The sequence below is a fragment of the Wickerhamomyces ciferrii genome, contig 00088 (genome assembly GCF_000313485.1).
Source record: "Wickerhamomyces ciferrii WGS project CAIF00000000 data, strain NRRL Y-1031 F-60-10, contig 00088, whole genome shotgun sequence".
In the NCBI taxonomy this organism is placed as follows: domain Eukaryota; kingdom Fungi; phylum Ascomycota; class Saccharomycetes; order Phaffomycetales; family Wickerhamomycetaceae; genus Hansenula; species Hansenula ciferrii.
Window position 1 is genome coordinate 111,941 of NW_011887652.1, and position 14,156 is coordinate 126,096.

Below are 14,156 nucleotides of genomic sequence, written 5' to 3' on the forward strand. Positions count from 1 at the left end.
GCTCATATATATGATATGTATCATGAACATATAGTATATATACGAGCCGATCAATAGAGTGCAGTTTTAACCGGTCCCTTTGGCCTTCTAAGTTCTCACATCTTTCATCGGCTCACATTTATATGATCCAGCTTCTAAACACACTGTGGATTACGTGCTTTGTGGAGTTGTTGATTCGCGGTCATAGTAGTACTCAAATACGTTTCAACTTTCAACTTTTAAGCTACAGAAGTCGCAGAAAACCGTCAACGGTCACATTATTGTGGATGTATAAACTGGGAATCGGGTTGATTGTCCTTACTTTCACTTACGATGTTTAGCTGTGGCATTATTAACCACATGCAACACATTTATCGATTGGAAAGTCAGAATTTGGTGATTCTTGTCAAACAACCTCCAGTAGCCATTGTTTAAATCCAAATCAGCAGACGATCAGACTTATATAAAGTCTTATGAATCTCATTGGAACTTTTGGTCAATATATTCGATTATGAAAGCCTAGAAACTTGAAAGATCCCCCAATCTTGCCAAAATGTCCAAAGATAACGAGGCGCATAAAGAAGCCAAAGAAGCTGATTCAAAAAGCTTAGATGTCAACATCGAGGAACAATCAAGTATTGGTGAAAAAAATTCCATTTTGAAAACAGATGTTGATGAGTATAGCATCCCTTTTAAGAAAAGATGGGAACTTTTTTGGTCCACCAAGAGTCCTCGAGCTCCTAAAGAGAAAAGAAAGCCATTTTTCTGGAATCCACCAGGTCGTTCAAAATATGAAAAGAAATTAGTGTTCAAACTTGATTGTATCATCTTGACTTATGTTTGTCTTAGTTTTTTCATCAGATATCTTGATCAATCTAATATATCTAATGCATATGTCTCTGGTATGAAAGAAGATTTGAATTTACACGGATCCATGTATAACTGGTTGACCATGTCTTTTTACATTGTTTATTCCGTGATGGGATTACCACTAACTGTTCTTGTTACCAAGGTAAAACCACATATCTTATTACCAATTCTTGAAATTCTATGGGGGCTCATGTGTTTACTGGTGATTACATGCAAAAGTTACAAGACTTTGATGGTTGTTAGATTGATACAGGGTGGTCTTGAAGTGAGTTATAATCTTTGAACTTTGATAGTGAATCCTTTCTTTACTAACTCAATTGTACCGTAGGGTGGATGCTTTCCAATTTTACACTATATTTTGGGGTACGTTTATGATTTTTGATTGTCATCTACCATATACTAACAGTTTTGCAGAACCTGGTTTACCAAAGAAGAATTGAGTGCTAGAACTGCTCTTTTCATTGCATCAGGAGGTAAGTACACCTATGACCTGTCAAAATTTTGATATCACTAACCAATTTGAACAGCTCTGGGTACAATGTTTGGTGGTTATATCCAGTCGGGAGTTTATAGAACATTAGATGGAAAAGCTGGACTTCCAGGTTGGAGATGGATTTTCGTCATTGACTTCATCATCACAATTCCAATTGCCATCTTGGGATACTTGGTTATTCCTGATTCACCTACCCAAGCTAAGCCAAACAAATTTTTATCTCAAAAAGACTTAGATTTTTGTGCTGAACGTGTTAGAGTCATTAAAAAAGTTGAAATTGCTAGCAAATTTAATCTTAAAGTTGTGAAAAAGATGCTTACATCCTGGCAATTTTACGTTTTCACCTTCTATTATACCGTTGGTCATTTACCAGATCAAGCAGCAGGATATTGGGCTATTGTTTTGAAAGCTCAAGGTTACAATCTTTATCAAAGAAATAATTTACCAACTTCAACTTCAGCATTCAATGTTGTCGCGTGTGTTGTTGGTGGGCTTCTTGTTGACGTGATTGGAAGATTTTGGGAAGTAATGACAGTTGCACATACTATTTGGATCATTGCTTTGTCAATTCTAGTTAAATGGGATGTTCCTCGTGCTGCCCAGTTTTATGCCTATATAACAGCTGGTATAAGTGGTTTAATCTCGACATTGTGTTGTTCTTGGGCAAATGAAATGACAAGAGAAGATAATCAATTAAGAGCTGCTGTTTTAGGTGCTTTGAATCTGGTTAATATTGGACCTTTAACAGGGTTCTCGATAAAAGCTTTCAATACTGATTATGCTCCAAAATTCGAAGAAGGTACTAGGATATCATTGGGTATTTGTATCGTTAGTTTCTTTACAGGATTTGTGGTTTTATGGTTTGATCGTTATCAAAGAAGAAAGAGAGATTATATTGAAGATCAAGCCCTTGAAGGTAAAACTGAACATGATTTGGGACATATCAGTAGTTGAGGGAACTGTTAATATATCGAAGATCAAGCTGATAATGTAGGTAGTATTGTTTGATAGGAAATCAACTGGAGTAAGTAATCAGCAGCAGAATTTTCATATATACACATATACACATTTTAAGAACATTTGCGTAGCCCGAGGTAAATTACAACGTAAATACACGAACTTTGAGATTTGAACCTTTAGTGAATCAAGTTTCAACTGGCAAATTGATATATGAAAACTGGTACACAGGGAAACGTTTCAATCTCGAAAATCTCTGATAATCTAAACGCAACCTACTGCATACGTTAGTGGAAATTTGACGAAGTATATTCCTGAACACCAATCAGAGACTGGCAAAAGTAAGCACCAAATAGTCAATGCATCCAATGACAATACGATTATTGAAGGCAGGTACTATTCTTACTAATTAATCCTCACCAATACTCACTATTCGTGATTTGATAGTACGACACTACTAGTTCATATTAATCGTAGCTAAAACATCTACTTTTAGTGAGAAGGTTTGCACTAGACTCTAGAGCCCCTGAAGGCCACAACGAAACGTCACATAGCATATTCAATGACCATTGACCAATATCCCATATCTTTTAAGCATCTTTATTTATTCAAGGCGACTGGTTGAAGAGTACAATTCATGCTCAAGCAGGTTTCGGTTTCACGAAGTTATTAACAAACGCGGTAATGGGTTTGATCCCCGTAGATTTACACCAAAACTGGTACTGCTGCCTATGCCCTAGTAAATTGTAAAATATACTCCGAATTACATCCTTTCCAAAGATTTAGGCCTCTAATAGAAATCCAATTTAGTGGTATAAATATAAGCCTCTGGGAATCCTGTTATAATGATAGGTATTAATCTTTGTGTTTTCCTACACATGATATTATCTCCAGGCATTGAAAATGAGCCGGAATGTTGAGAATTACAGAGAAGACTCTGATCAAGAATGGAATGTTCAAGATTCTATAAATTCAACTTCATCGAACTCTCCCCTTTTCAACGATGCTTCAAGGCTTGAACAAGGTAAAAGAGACGTAAAACAAACCACAAAACTAACGGATGATGTTGATAGTAATGAATCCTCAGTATTTGGTCAAGATCGTGATAGATTACAATGTACGTTGAAGCAGCGCCATATACAGATGCTGGCATTGATTGATGTCTTTGGTACTGGTATCTTTCTTTCCTCTGGTGGGGTCCTAGCTACAACTGGACCTGCTGGTATGTTATTAGCCTATGCCATAGTGGCTATTATAGTCGGGATGAATCAAATGGCTCTAGCTGAAGTCGCTTCATTGATGCCCGTCTCTTCAGCTACTGTTCGCCACTTGGAACAGTTTATAGATCCAGCTTGGAGTTTTGCCTTTGGATGGATTAGTGTTTGGAGTTGTATGTTACCAGGTCAGATATCTTCAAGTGCTGTTTTAATCTCATATTGGACTGACATATCCGAGGCTGCTTGGATAACTATAATAATTGCTTTGATTTTAGCTACAAACTCTTATAATATTAGATTTTATGCTGAAATAGAATTTGGTTTTGCAATAATAAAGATCATGTTACTTGCTGGCCTTATAATCATCTCAATTGTTATAACTTCAGGTGGTGGACCAACCCACGAGGTGATAGGTTTCAAATTCTGGCATAAACCTGGTCCTTTCAACGAGTATATTGCAAAAGGTAACCTAGGTAAATTTATTGGTTTCTGGAAAGTCTTGACAGGTGCTGTTTATTCATATGGTGGTGTTCAATCTGTTCCTGCTTTAGCTGCTGAAACTGAAAATCCAAGAAGAACTGTCTTTAGTGCTTGTAAGAGGATTTTCTACAGGTCAATGATCATTATGTTAATCACAGTGCTTTGTCTAACACTCATAGTTGCTTCAGATGATCCAAAATTGACTAATTCAACAGGTAATGCTCAATCTTCCCCATTTGTAATTGCAGTTAATAACGCCAAAATTAAAGTTGTTCCACACATTATCAATGCTGGTATATTAACATCTGCATTTAGTGATGCAAATTTATCTATTGTTCATGGTGCAAGAACTATGTTTGCATTAGCTGTTAAGCGTCAAGCACCAAGAATATTCCTCAAGACTAATAGAAATGGGTTACCTTGGGTCGGTACCATTTTTTTTGCAGCATTTACCCCATTAGCATATATGAATGTTTCTAAAAATTCTGCAAATGTTTTCAATTGGTTCCAAACTCTATCATCTGCAAATTATTTACTTGGTTGGATTTTAATGTCAGCTAATCATATACATATGACAAGAGCAATGAAAGTACAGGGGATCTCAAGAGATAGACTGCCACATAAATTTAAATATGGACCACAAGCTGCTTGGATCTCAGGTATTGCTGCTATCATTGTATTGATAACTGGTGGGTTCAAAAATTTCATACCTGGCCACTTTCAAATTGATAACTTCTTTGCAGCCTATTTCATTTTACCATTTTCATTTGGATTGTTCTTATTCTGGAAAATATTTAAGAAAACAAGATATTTGAGACCACATGAAGTTGACTTAGCTCCACTATTTAAAGATGTTGAAGAAAATCCAGAGCCACCTGCACCAAAATTGAGAAGCTGGGACTATCTCAAAGTGCTTTTATGGGCATAAATATACAAAAACATAGAGGCGTATACTTGCATGACTTTCATTACATTATGAGTTTTTTTTCTTTGATTTTGCGTTTGATTTTATTGCATTTCCACATTCATTCATTATATAGATCATCATTAAATATCAGATATCGTTCATTTTTTGTAGAGGTCACCTATGAGTTCTTGTATTCTTTTACCATATTTCTTAGCCAATTCAGGATCCTTAGCATCAAAGTTCTCGAATAAATGTCTAGGGGTTTTAAAATCTCTCTGTATAGCAATAGCTTTCTCCAATGAAACACCTCTTATTGTCATTAACATCCTTACAAATAATTCTCTTGTTGTCATAAGTTTTGATTTTGATAACATTGTATCAAATGTATAATACATATGGGAGCAAAGAACATTACTAGTATTGAATTTTTCTCTAAATTCGTCCAAGACTCTTTTGTAATCTTGTTGATACTCTAAATTTCTTGGCTCCAATACTAGTAGCTTCTTGTTTTGATAAAATGATCTAACTTGCTTTGTAGTTTTTGCTATAAATTGTATGGTATCATCAGCATCTTTGGTTCTTTTAACGTGGAAATTACTAGTAGTCATAGCCATACTCATAGCAGTTTGGATAGCGTCAGCCATTTGTTGAACATCAGAGCTTGTAACTTCCTCAATCAGATAGAAGACATTTTGAACAGCAGACCTTTTCAAACGAACTTTTTGTTCATTATAACGACCATCTTTGATACTTGAAGCCAAATCATCTAGTCTTTTACGTTCAATAATATAGTCTAAGACAACTTCTTCATTTGTATTTCTATTTCTTGCAATCCATATCCCATCACCAACGGTTAAGGGTCTCGATTCCGCTTTCACACCAAGTGTTTGTAATTTCGTATCAAAAAAATCACGTTCATTAACTGATCTGATTTCTCTATTATCCACAACAAACCTCACAGAATATGAACCTGGTTCCCAGAAATGATAGCGAACACCATTCCATTCATGGTAAGTTCTATTACGAGCCGGTATCACACTTGGTATAACATCTTGAACAAAAGTATTATCTGGTGGATCACTTGCTAAATTATTTGGTGCACTTGACCTTCCATTTGGAGCTGTATTACTTCTGCTACTACTGCTTTGCTGAGCACCACCAAATTCAACATCATCACCACTTTTCAAATTCTTTGCAAGTTCTTTACCTTCATCAGTTAAATAATAATGAGCAGGTCTACCCTCGACTTTAACCAGATCATTATTTAGCAAAGTTTTCACACTGTTCCAAGCAGAATAAAATTGATTTGTCCCTGGGTTTGATGTGAAACTTTTATCACAATATGGTGAAGCGTTTTGAATAATCTCATTCTTAGTAAGCCCATTACAATCTGGATCTCTTTCCAATAAAACAAGAAGAATCGCATAACCACCAGATCTTTTCACAGGAACATATTTCTTTTTCTTTGCAGGCTTTGCAGGCTTCCTCTTCTTAGAACTCGGACCACAAGGTTCAACAGATACATTATCATCATCATTTGTTGTATCTTGATTAGATCTTTTAAATTTTATTGCTTGTCTTTGGGTATCATTAATCCCCACAGGTAATTGATATCCATTTTCATCACAGTATTTTGCAAGTCTTTTCTCCATCTGACCAACAATCTTTTCACCTATGAATGGGACCCGAATTAGTTCTCTTGGTGTTAGAACTGGGTTGTTGTAATTTCGTAGTTTTTCCAAAGCTCTGGTGTATAATAGTGCAGATTTTTGGTTCCTCAGAGAATAAGCTAAAACATCTTCTTCAAGCCATGTTATATATAAATGTTTGATATCATTGGGAAGATCCATTTTTGGAAGTTCTGATGTATTGACTTCTAGGCCTTATATTGGTATTGAATTTGTGATGAGCTTTGTTTTGATTTCAGCAATCGCGTCACAATTTTTTCTATAGTATCATCACTTACACGAAACTACTGAACCGTGAAAATGACAGACACAGATCCAATTTTTTAAACTAAACGAAACGTCTTCAATACAGAGTTTTCATTTTAAGGGAATTTGTTTGGTGTATATTTATTTCCTACAGCCATTTGTTAGGCGTTATTAAAGCAGAACCTCGTTCAATCATCAAAACACGAAGAGATTGAGTCAATACTATATGAAGACGTATCATGAAATCTACATAAAGGCGAAGATTTAACAAACAAAACAAACAGTAATTTTTTTAAAAAGTGTATCTATAGTATATCTAGTAGTCATCATCATTATGTTTAGGTTCGTATATCTCATCATAAGCACCAGCATCTTGCTGATCATCTTCATCTTCATCATATTCTTGATTTTTAGCACTTCTTGGATTAACATCCATGGATTCTGCATCAGTTTCTGAAATTAATTGATGTCTTCTTGTCCTTGAATAAACCAAACGACGATATGGATCTTGTGGTTGAATAGCATCGTATGTATTGAAATAATCATCAATCAATTCTTCATTTGTTGGCGGTGCGAAAAACTTTCTTGCTGGAATTGTACCTTCTATTCTCTGGGAAAAACTTTGGCGAGTTTGAGGACGTCCTCTTGATATTGGTCTTCTTGAATATGGAGCCTTCGTAGGAAAACCATGACTATCTGGCCAATGTTGAGGTGATGTTAATTCCTGAGAAGTTCTTAAAGAAATTGGTTCTGGTAAATCAGATTGATCTTCCAATGTAAAGTTATTAGGATCCTCATCTTGTTCAGGTGATTGGTCTTCATTATCACCTTCTATAGCCTCACGAACAAAATTCTTTACTGTTATCACTAAATCACCAGGGAAATTCTTTATTTTTTCAACAAGTTTACCAGTTTCTGACCAAAGACCATATGAAGTCCTTATAGACCATTTTAAATTTTTTTGAGTTGTTCTTTTGACATGTAAAGTTTTAATAAATAGTCTCCAAATCCATCTGAAACCTTCTTTAGTGAAATGACCAACAGTGAAAACGGTTCTTCTAACAAATGCAGTTTTTCTCTTAATTATCCCATTCTTCTTACATCTATTTCTAATAACTTCATCTTCTTCATCACTTTCACTTAAATCATCCAATAACAAAACTTGATCTTGTAACCTTCCTCTATGCTTGATCTTCTTAGCTTTTCTATACCCATTCTTAGATTTTTCATACAACGTGGTGAAGGTCTCTTTGACAGCATAGGCAGCTTCCCGTGGTTTATCAATCAACAAAGTTCTCCAAAAGATATATGTGACATAGATTGGGAACAAAAGAATCTTTAAAGCAGCAGTGAAAAATGATTTCCAATGTGAAGTAGTTTGATTTGAACGCCTTGATCTTGACTTCTTTTTACGACTGATCTCTTTCTTCTTTGAACCCATTCTGAAATTTGTCGTTTGAGATTCCTGTTAATGAACTTTTGGAAGTTTGCAACTTCTCAGTAACGCTTCAAAAAATGTTTTTTTGATTAGCCGCCGAATCTTCAAAAAATCCACAAAGCCAAAAAAAAAAAGTAAACAGATGTAAAACATCACGAAAAGACATCATCAAAAAAACATCACATCATTTTCTTGAAATACTGGGATTCGAATTTTCTCAAAGCGCTTCTTAATTGGTGTTCAGTAACACCAAACATCATTGACAAATTTTCAACAAGAACATTCTCAATGATAGTTGCTTCTTCATCCTTCAGCGGCATGGGGAAATCAATAGGAGCCGTTATCATTCTTTGATACGCTTCTTCATATGTATCCAACTCTTCACCCTCATTGTTTTCAAAGTCCATATCCATATCATCACCATGATCATCACCATTCCCATTGTCGACTCCAATCTCTTCTTCTGGGAGAGGGAAAATATCATATAATCTCTTTTTATGTAATGGAATTTCAGAATTATCAGGATGATCCAAAATTCTTTCAGTAAACCAATCCAAATATTCTTTAGTTTGTTTATCATTCCAATCAATAACATCTGATATTGAATCCTTAGATACAAATAAGGAACTTAATAAATCATTTGAGTCACCGGACCAAGTACCATTCACTTTCCGATCGTTAACTGTTTCACACCATGTTTTCCAATCATATTGTAATCTATATTCACGATCATGAGCTGAGCTGAAGTATAATTTTGTTACACATATTAAGATTGGAATTAATTTGATTTCTGGAAATGAAATCACTTGTGATTTGTTTCTAAAATCAGTATTCCTTAGTTTATGTGATCCTGATCTTGATGATTTTTCAAAATTGAAATTAATATCATTCAATTCAATAAATTTTAAAACTGCAAAATAAATTTCTGGTGATAAGATCAATTCTTTAATTGATCTAAACAATAATGGTTTATAATTGAATTTCAGATCCATATCAATAGATGACATGATTGTGGTCACCGAGTTGCAGATATCACCTTTCACTGGAGGTTTACCAGGATCAAGAAGCGTCAGCATGATATTTGGTAAACGACTACTTAAATTCTTGGGTAAATCATGACTTGCTCTCATATATGGTATTCTTCTTGACGTAGCCCATTGAACTAAATCATTTAAATAAAGCGGTAATTGTAAATAGCGAGCAGCAAGGTAACATATAGCTAGAGTATCAATATGACTTGGTAATTTCTTAGTAAATAATTTTGGATTCTGAGACTCTTCATCCGATGTAACATGAGAGTCTGCTGTTTCATAACCCAATGATTCAAACGCTTCATCTGTATTGAAAAATGCATTCAAATATTGTAAATAGACATTTTTAGCAACTTTTTCGAAAACTTCAGGTACACCATGTTCATTAATTAATGATTTAATTTGTAACTTTAATATAGTTTGAAAACATTTAAAATATAATTCACGAGCAGCTCTACCAAATAATCTTCTTTTAGATTCATCTCTTTCTAATCCTGGTGTGATTTGTGACCCTTGGGACATACCAGGTTGACTTTGTGGGATGTTTAATCTTCTAGTAACAACAAAATTATCATCATCTTCATCATTATAATCAATATGACCTTCATTAACATGACCATATTGACAAATTCTTCTACCATCAACAGACCTATAGTATTTAGACCTACAGTTGTCCACACCACATCGTGTACCTCTAATCCATGGCCCACTCATATCATATTATGGTAGTCTATTCTTGATAAAAAATCAAAAGATCAAGTATTATCTCATTTCCAAAACAATAATACCTACTATAGAAAAAATTTTAGTATGGTATTGAAAAATTCGCGCAAATTATATAAGCGTAGACGTAGAGATGACTAAGCAATTAATCCGCGAATTTCCGCCCATAAGTAAACAAGATTTGGCTTTTGAGTTTTAGCTTCAATCGAGTATAAGCTTTTAAAACTCAGATGAAAGATGGTGTTTGTATCTGATGAGTGATTGGATCAGTATGAAATTTGAATCCCACATCTTTTAAATCGGTGTTAAGTTACTCGGTTTGACATCCATAATCTGATCAGTCTTGCAAGTTGCGCTAGATCTTTCAGTACCAATGGACCACCGGAGTATCTTTCCATCCACGTCTTTCAAGAACTTGATTAGCAAATTGCTAGCGACTTGAAATGTTATTATAGGAATCCGTGGGTAGCCTTGATGGATGGGATTCTAATGAGTGTATACACAGAGTTATCTGGCCTTGGTATGACGAGTTGTTGACCTTGATCTTGTACGTAGAGCCTAATTTTGTTAAATGATAAAAAGCAGACTTGATTAAGCGTCTTTTTCGGTTATATAACTCAGTTTTAGATTTAGATCAGGCCCCCCACCGCTGCTGATTGTGTGTCTGTTTTGGCTGGTGGGGGCTGTTCTCTATTGTTACTCCACAAAATATTCGCGTCTCGGATTTCTCTGCCTGACATTTTGTATGGTAATTATACTTTCCAGGATTTTCATAGGCTAGTTTGTTATGAGTGATAGCTCGAGTTGAGTTTGACAATTTCTTCATAAATATACCCACAGATCTCATTAAATTCAAAGGTTGAAGAAAGGGTCAATTAGGTTCAAATTCAAAAGCTCATATCGATATTCAGATGCTCAGACCTCAGCTTATCAAGTCTATACTTGGATCTTCAAGATTAAGTTCCAAAGGCTTGTCCCATAGTTCATTAAGATTGTTTGCGGGTTCAAACAAAAGACTTTTATCAACATTGAAGAAAACAACTAAAAGCAAAACATATTCCCAAAACTCATTAATAGCATTAGGTATTTCAATAACTGCAATTGCATCAATCTATTCATACAATCAATCACAAAATTATTTAAGTGCAGATGTCCCTAAATGGTCAGATATTGAATTAACCCCAGAAATCGTTTCACAACATAACAAAAAAGATGATTGTTGGGTTGTTATAAAAGGTCAAGTCTATGATCTAACTGATTTCTTAACATCCCATCCAGGTGGTCAAAAAGTTATCTTAAGATATGCAGGTAAAGATGCAACAAAGATTTTTGTACCAATTCATCCTCCAGATTCAATTGATAAATTTATCCCACCTGAAAAACATTTAGGTCCATTAATTGGTGAATTTGAAGAAGAAGTTGAAGAATTAAGTGAAGAAGAAATTGATAGATTAGAAAGAATTGAAAGAAAACCTCCATTATCACAAATGATCAATTTACATGATTTTGAAACTATAGCAAGACAAATCTTACCACCACCAGCATTAGCTTATTATTGTTCAGCAGCAGATGATGAAGTTACATTAAGAGAAAATCATAATGCATATCATCGTATATTTTTCAATCCAAAAATTCTTGTTGATGTTAAAAATATTGATCTTACAACAGAATTTTTTGGTGATAAGACAACAGCTCCATTCTATATTTCAGCTACAGCGTTAGCTAAATTAGGTAACCCAGAAGGTGAAGTTGATATTGCAAGGGGTGCAGGTCGTGAGGGAATCCATCAAATGATTTCAACTTTAGCTTCTTGTTCATTTGATGAAATCGCAGATGCAAGAGTTGAAGGACAGAATCAATGGTATCAATTATATGTTAATGCTGATAGATCAATTACAGAAAAAGCAGTAAGACATGCTGAAGAACGTGGTATGAAAGGTTTATTCATAACAGTTGATGCACCTTCTTTAGGTCGTCGTGAAAAGGATATGAAGATGAAATTTGAAGCTGATTCAAGTGTTCAATCTGATGATGATGAAGTTGATAGATCACAAGGTGCCGCTCGTGCTATAAGTTCATTTATTGATCCTTCATTATCATGGAAAGATATTGGCTTCATTCAATCAATAACTAAAATGCCAATTGTCATTAAAGGTGTCCAAAGAAAAGAAGATGTTTTCTTAGCTATTGAACATGGTTTACAAGGTGTTGTCTTATCAAATCATGGTGGTCGTCAATTAGATTATACAAGAGCTCCAGTAGAGGTTCTCGCTGAAGTTATGCCCGAATTGCGCGCTAAAGGTCTTGATAAGAAAATTGAAATTTATATAGATGGTGGTGTAAGAAGAGGTACAGATGTACTTAAAGCCTTATGTCTTGGTGCAAAAGGTGTTGGGCTAGGTAGACCTTTCCTTTATGCTAATAGTTCTTATGGTGATAAAGGTGTTCAAAGAGCAATTCAATTATTAAAGGATGAGTTAGAAATGAATATGAGATTATTAGGAGTGACTAAAATTGAAGATTTAGGACCTGAATTATTAGATACAAGAAATATTTATAATAGAAGTGTTCCTGTTGCTAAAGATTATTTATATGAACAAAACTATGGAAGAATGGCTGGTGCGGCATTTAGACCTGGTATAGAAGACTAATAATAGGATTTACACGCATAAAGTCAAGGAACTTGCTGTAACATTATGATAAAATACACATGTTTATTTATTCATTAATTTTCTTAGAAAATTATAGCAAAGATCAACGAACATAAGTTGCATCAATTTTTTGAACTTGTGGTAAAAACATGATTAATTTTCTTCTATAGCTTGTTGGGTTTTGTAACTGTAGTGGATTTCCTTCAAAATAAACTGTATCTAATTGTTTCAAATCTTTTAGTTCTTTTTCAACTTGATCAAATGATGATATTTTATTTGATGATGCCCAAAGATCTGTTAATTCTGTAAGATGTGATAGGTTTTCTAAATCTGTTATACGATTTGATGTTATATCTAATGTAGTTAATTTTTTGTTGTTTTCTAAACCTTCAATTTTTTCAATACCATTATGTGAAACATATAGCTCTTCTAAATTTACCAAGTTTTCTAAGCCTTCTAATTTGGTTATTCTATTTGATTGAATTGATAAGATTTTTAAATTGCGTAATGGATTTAGATTTTCAAATCTTGGAATTTTATTCTTACCAAGCCATAGTTCTTCAAGGTTTTCAAGTTTATCTAAATTTTCAATCTTAGAAATTCTATTACCACCTAATTCCAAGTTTTTCAATTTAGTAAAATTATCTAAATTAACAATTTCACTAATTTTATTTTGAACAAAATATAGATTTTCTAATTCAGTTAAATTTTCAATGTTTTTAATATTTCTAATCTTATTGAAACTCAAATCCAAATTCTTTAGCTTAATCAATCCATTCAAATGACTTGAAATATGTTTGATTCTATTATCATAAAAATCTAATTCCTCAATATCTTGATTTATATTCTTAACATCACTTATAGAATCCAATAAATTTTGTCTCAACACCAAACCTTTCAAATTTTTAAATCTACCAAGATTTAAATCCTCCATAGATCTGATCTTCAAATGAATCAAGTCCACATATTCTGAATCATCAGGATAATCATTAGTTAAATCAGCATCAGCGTCAATTTGATCTGGATGATCATCTGGTATGATTTGACCCTGGATACCAGATGTCGGCTGTTCAATTTCTTCTTCAACATCGGTATCTTCGTGTTCACTGTGGCTGACAATGTCTTCAGTATTATCTAGTGGTTTATCGTGTGTCATTTTGGCAATTAATAACCTAAGAGTAATCTTCCCAATGGTTCTACATAAGATTCATTAACTTATTAATAGCGGCAAATTTGGTGATGTTTTGGGAATTATGACAGAATGACTATTTCGGGAAAGGTTACGAGGCACGGTGCTACTTACGTATTATCTTCAACAATATAAACTAGTACTTCAAGTTCAAAATGAAAAGTCAAAGACGATCTTTTTAGGCATGGAATATATAGAATTATACTGAATTTATGTGACTAGTGTCATATCTTTCCAAAAAGTTTCTACCTACATCGAGTGCTGCAAGTAGAACTTGTAATCTATCA

General features: G+C 34.0%; 8 protein-coding genes across 8 annotated transcripts; 4 read left to right on the forward strand and 4 right to left on the reverse strand.

Moving 5' to 3' along the window:
• Window positions 1–532: 532 nt before the first annotated feature.
• On the forward strand, window positions 533–1,132 carry BN7_3287 (uncharacterized protein; the record flags this gene model as incomplete). The annotated part of the gene is made up of 1 exon (XM_011276136.1): window positions 533–1,132. One exon carries the CDS (start codon window positions 533–535, stop codon window positions 1,130–1,132), a length of 600 nt encoding a protein of 199 aa, XP_011274438.1.
• A 255-nt stretch (window positions 1,133–1,387) lies between these two features.
• Window positions 1,388–2,296, forward strand: BN7_3288 (Pantothenate transporter; the record flags this gene model as incomplete). Its single annotated transcript, XM_011276137.1, has 1 exon — window positions 1,388–2,296. The coding sequence occupies one exon, from the start codon at window positions 1,388–1,390 to the stop codon at window positions 2,294–2,296; it is 909 nt and encodes a 302-aa protein (XP_011274439.1).
• A 906-nt stretch (window positions 2,297–3,202) lies between these two features.
• On the forward strand, window positions 3,203–4,924 carry AGP11 (dicarboxylic amino acid permease; the record flags this gene model as incomplete). The annotated part of the gene is made up of 1 exon (XM_011276138.1): window positions 3,203–4,924. One exon carries the CDS (start codon window positions 3,203–3,205, stop codon window positions 4,922–4,924), a length of 1,722 nt encoding a protein of 573 aa, XP_011274440.1.
• A 137-nt stretch (window positions 4,925–5,061) lies between these two features.
• MUS81 (Mus81p) lies at window positions 5,062–6,753 on the reverse strand (the record flags this gene model as incomplete). The annotated part of the gene is made up of 1 exon (XM_011276139.1): window positions 5,062–6,753. One exon carries the CDS (start codon window positions 6,751–6,753, stop codon window positions 5,062–5,064), a length of 1,692 nt encoding a protein of 563 aa, XP_011274441.1.
• A 400-nt stretch (window positions 6,754–7,153) lies between these two features.
• Window positions 7,154–8,278, reverse strand: BN7_3291 (uncharacterized protein; the record flags this gene model as incomplete). Its single annotated transcript, XM_011276140.1, has 1 exon — window positions 7,154–8,278. One exon carries the CDS (start codon window positions 8,276–8,278, stop codon window positions 7,154–7,156), a length of 1,125 nt encoding a protein of 374 aa, XP_011274442.1.
• Window positions 8,279–8,454: 176 nt separating this feature from the next.
• On the reverse strand, window positions 8,455–10,020 carry RRN7 (Rrn7p; the record flags this gene model as incomplete). The annotated part of the gene is made up of 1 exon (XM_011276141.1): window positions 8,455–10,020. One exon carries the CDS (start codon window positions 10,018–10,020, stop codon window positions 8,455–8,457), a length of 1,566 nt encoding a protein of 521 aa, XP_011274443.1.
• A 920-nt stretch (window positions 10,021–10,940) lies between these two features.
• CYB2 (L-lactate dehydrogenase (cytochrome)) lies at window positions 10,941–12,680 on the forward strand (the record flags this gene model as incomplete). The annotated part of the gene is made up of 1 exon (XM_011276142.1): window positions 10,941–12,680. The coding sequence occupies one exon, from the start codon at window positions 10,941–10,943 to the stop codon at window positions 12,678–12,680; it is 1,740 nt and encodes a 579-aa protein (XP_011274444.1).
• A 103-nt stretch (window positions 12,681–12,783) lies between these two features.
• SDS22 (type 1 protein phosphatase-activating protein SDS22) lies at window positions 12,784–13,836 on the reverse strand (the record flags this gene model as incomplete). Its single annotated transcript, XM_011276143.1, has 1 exon — window positions 12,784–13,836. The coding sequence occupies one exon, from the start codon at window positions 13,834–13,836 to the stop codon at window positions 12,784–12,786; it is 1,053 nt and encodes a 350-aa protein (XP_011274445.1).
• Between the last annotated feature and the right edge of the window lie 320 nt (window positions 13,837–14,156).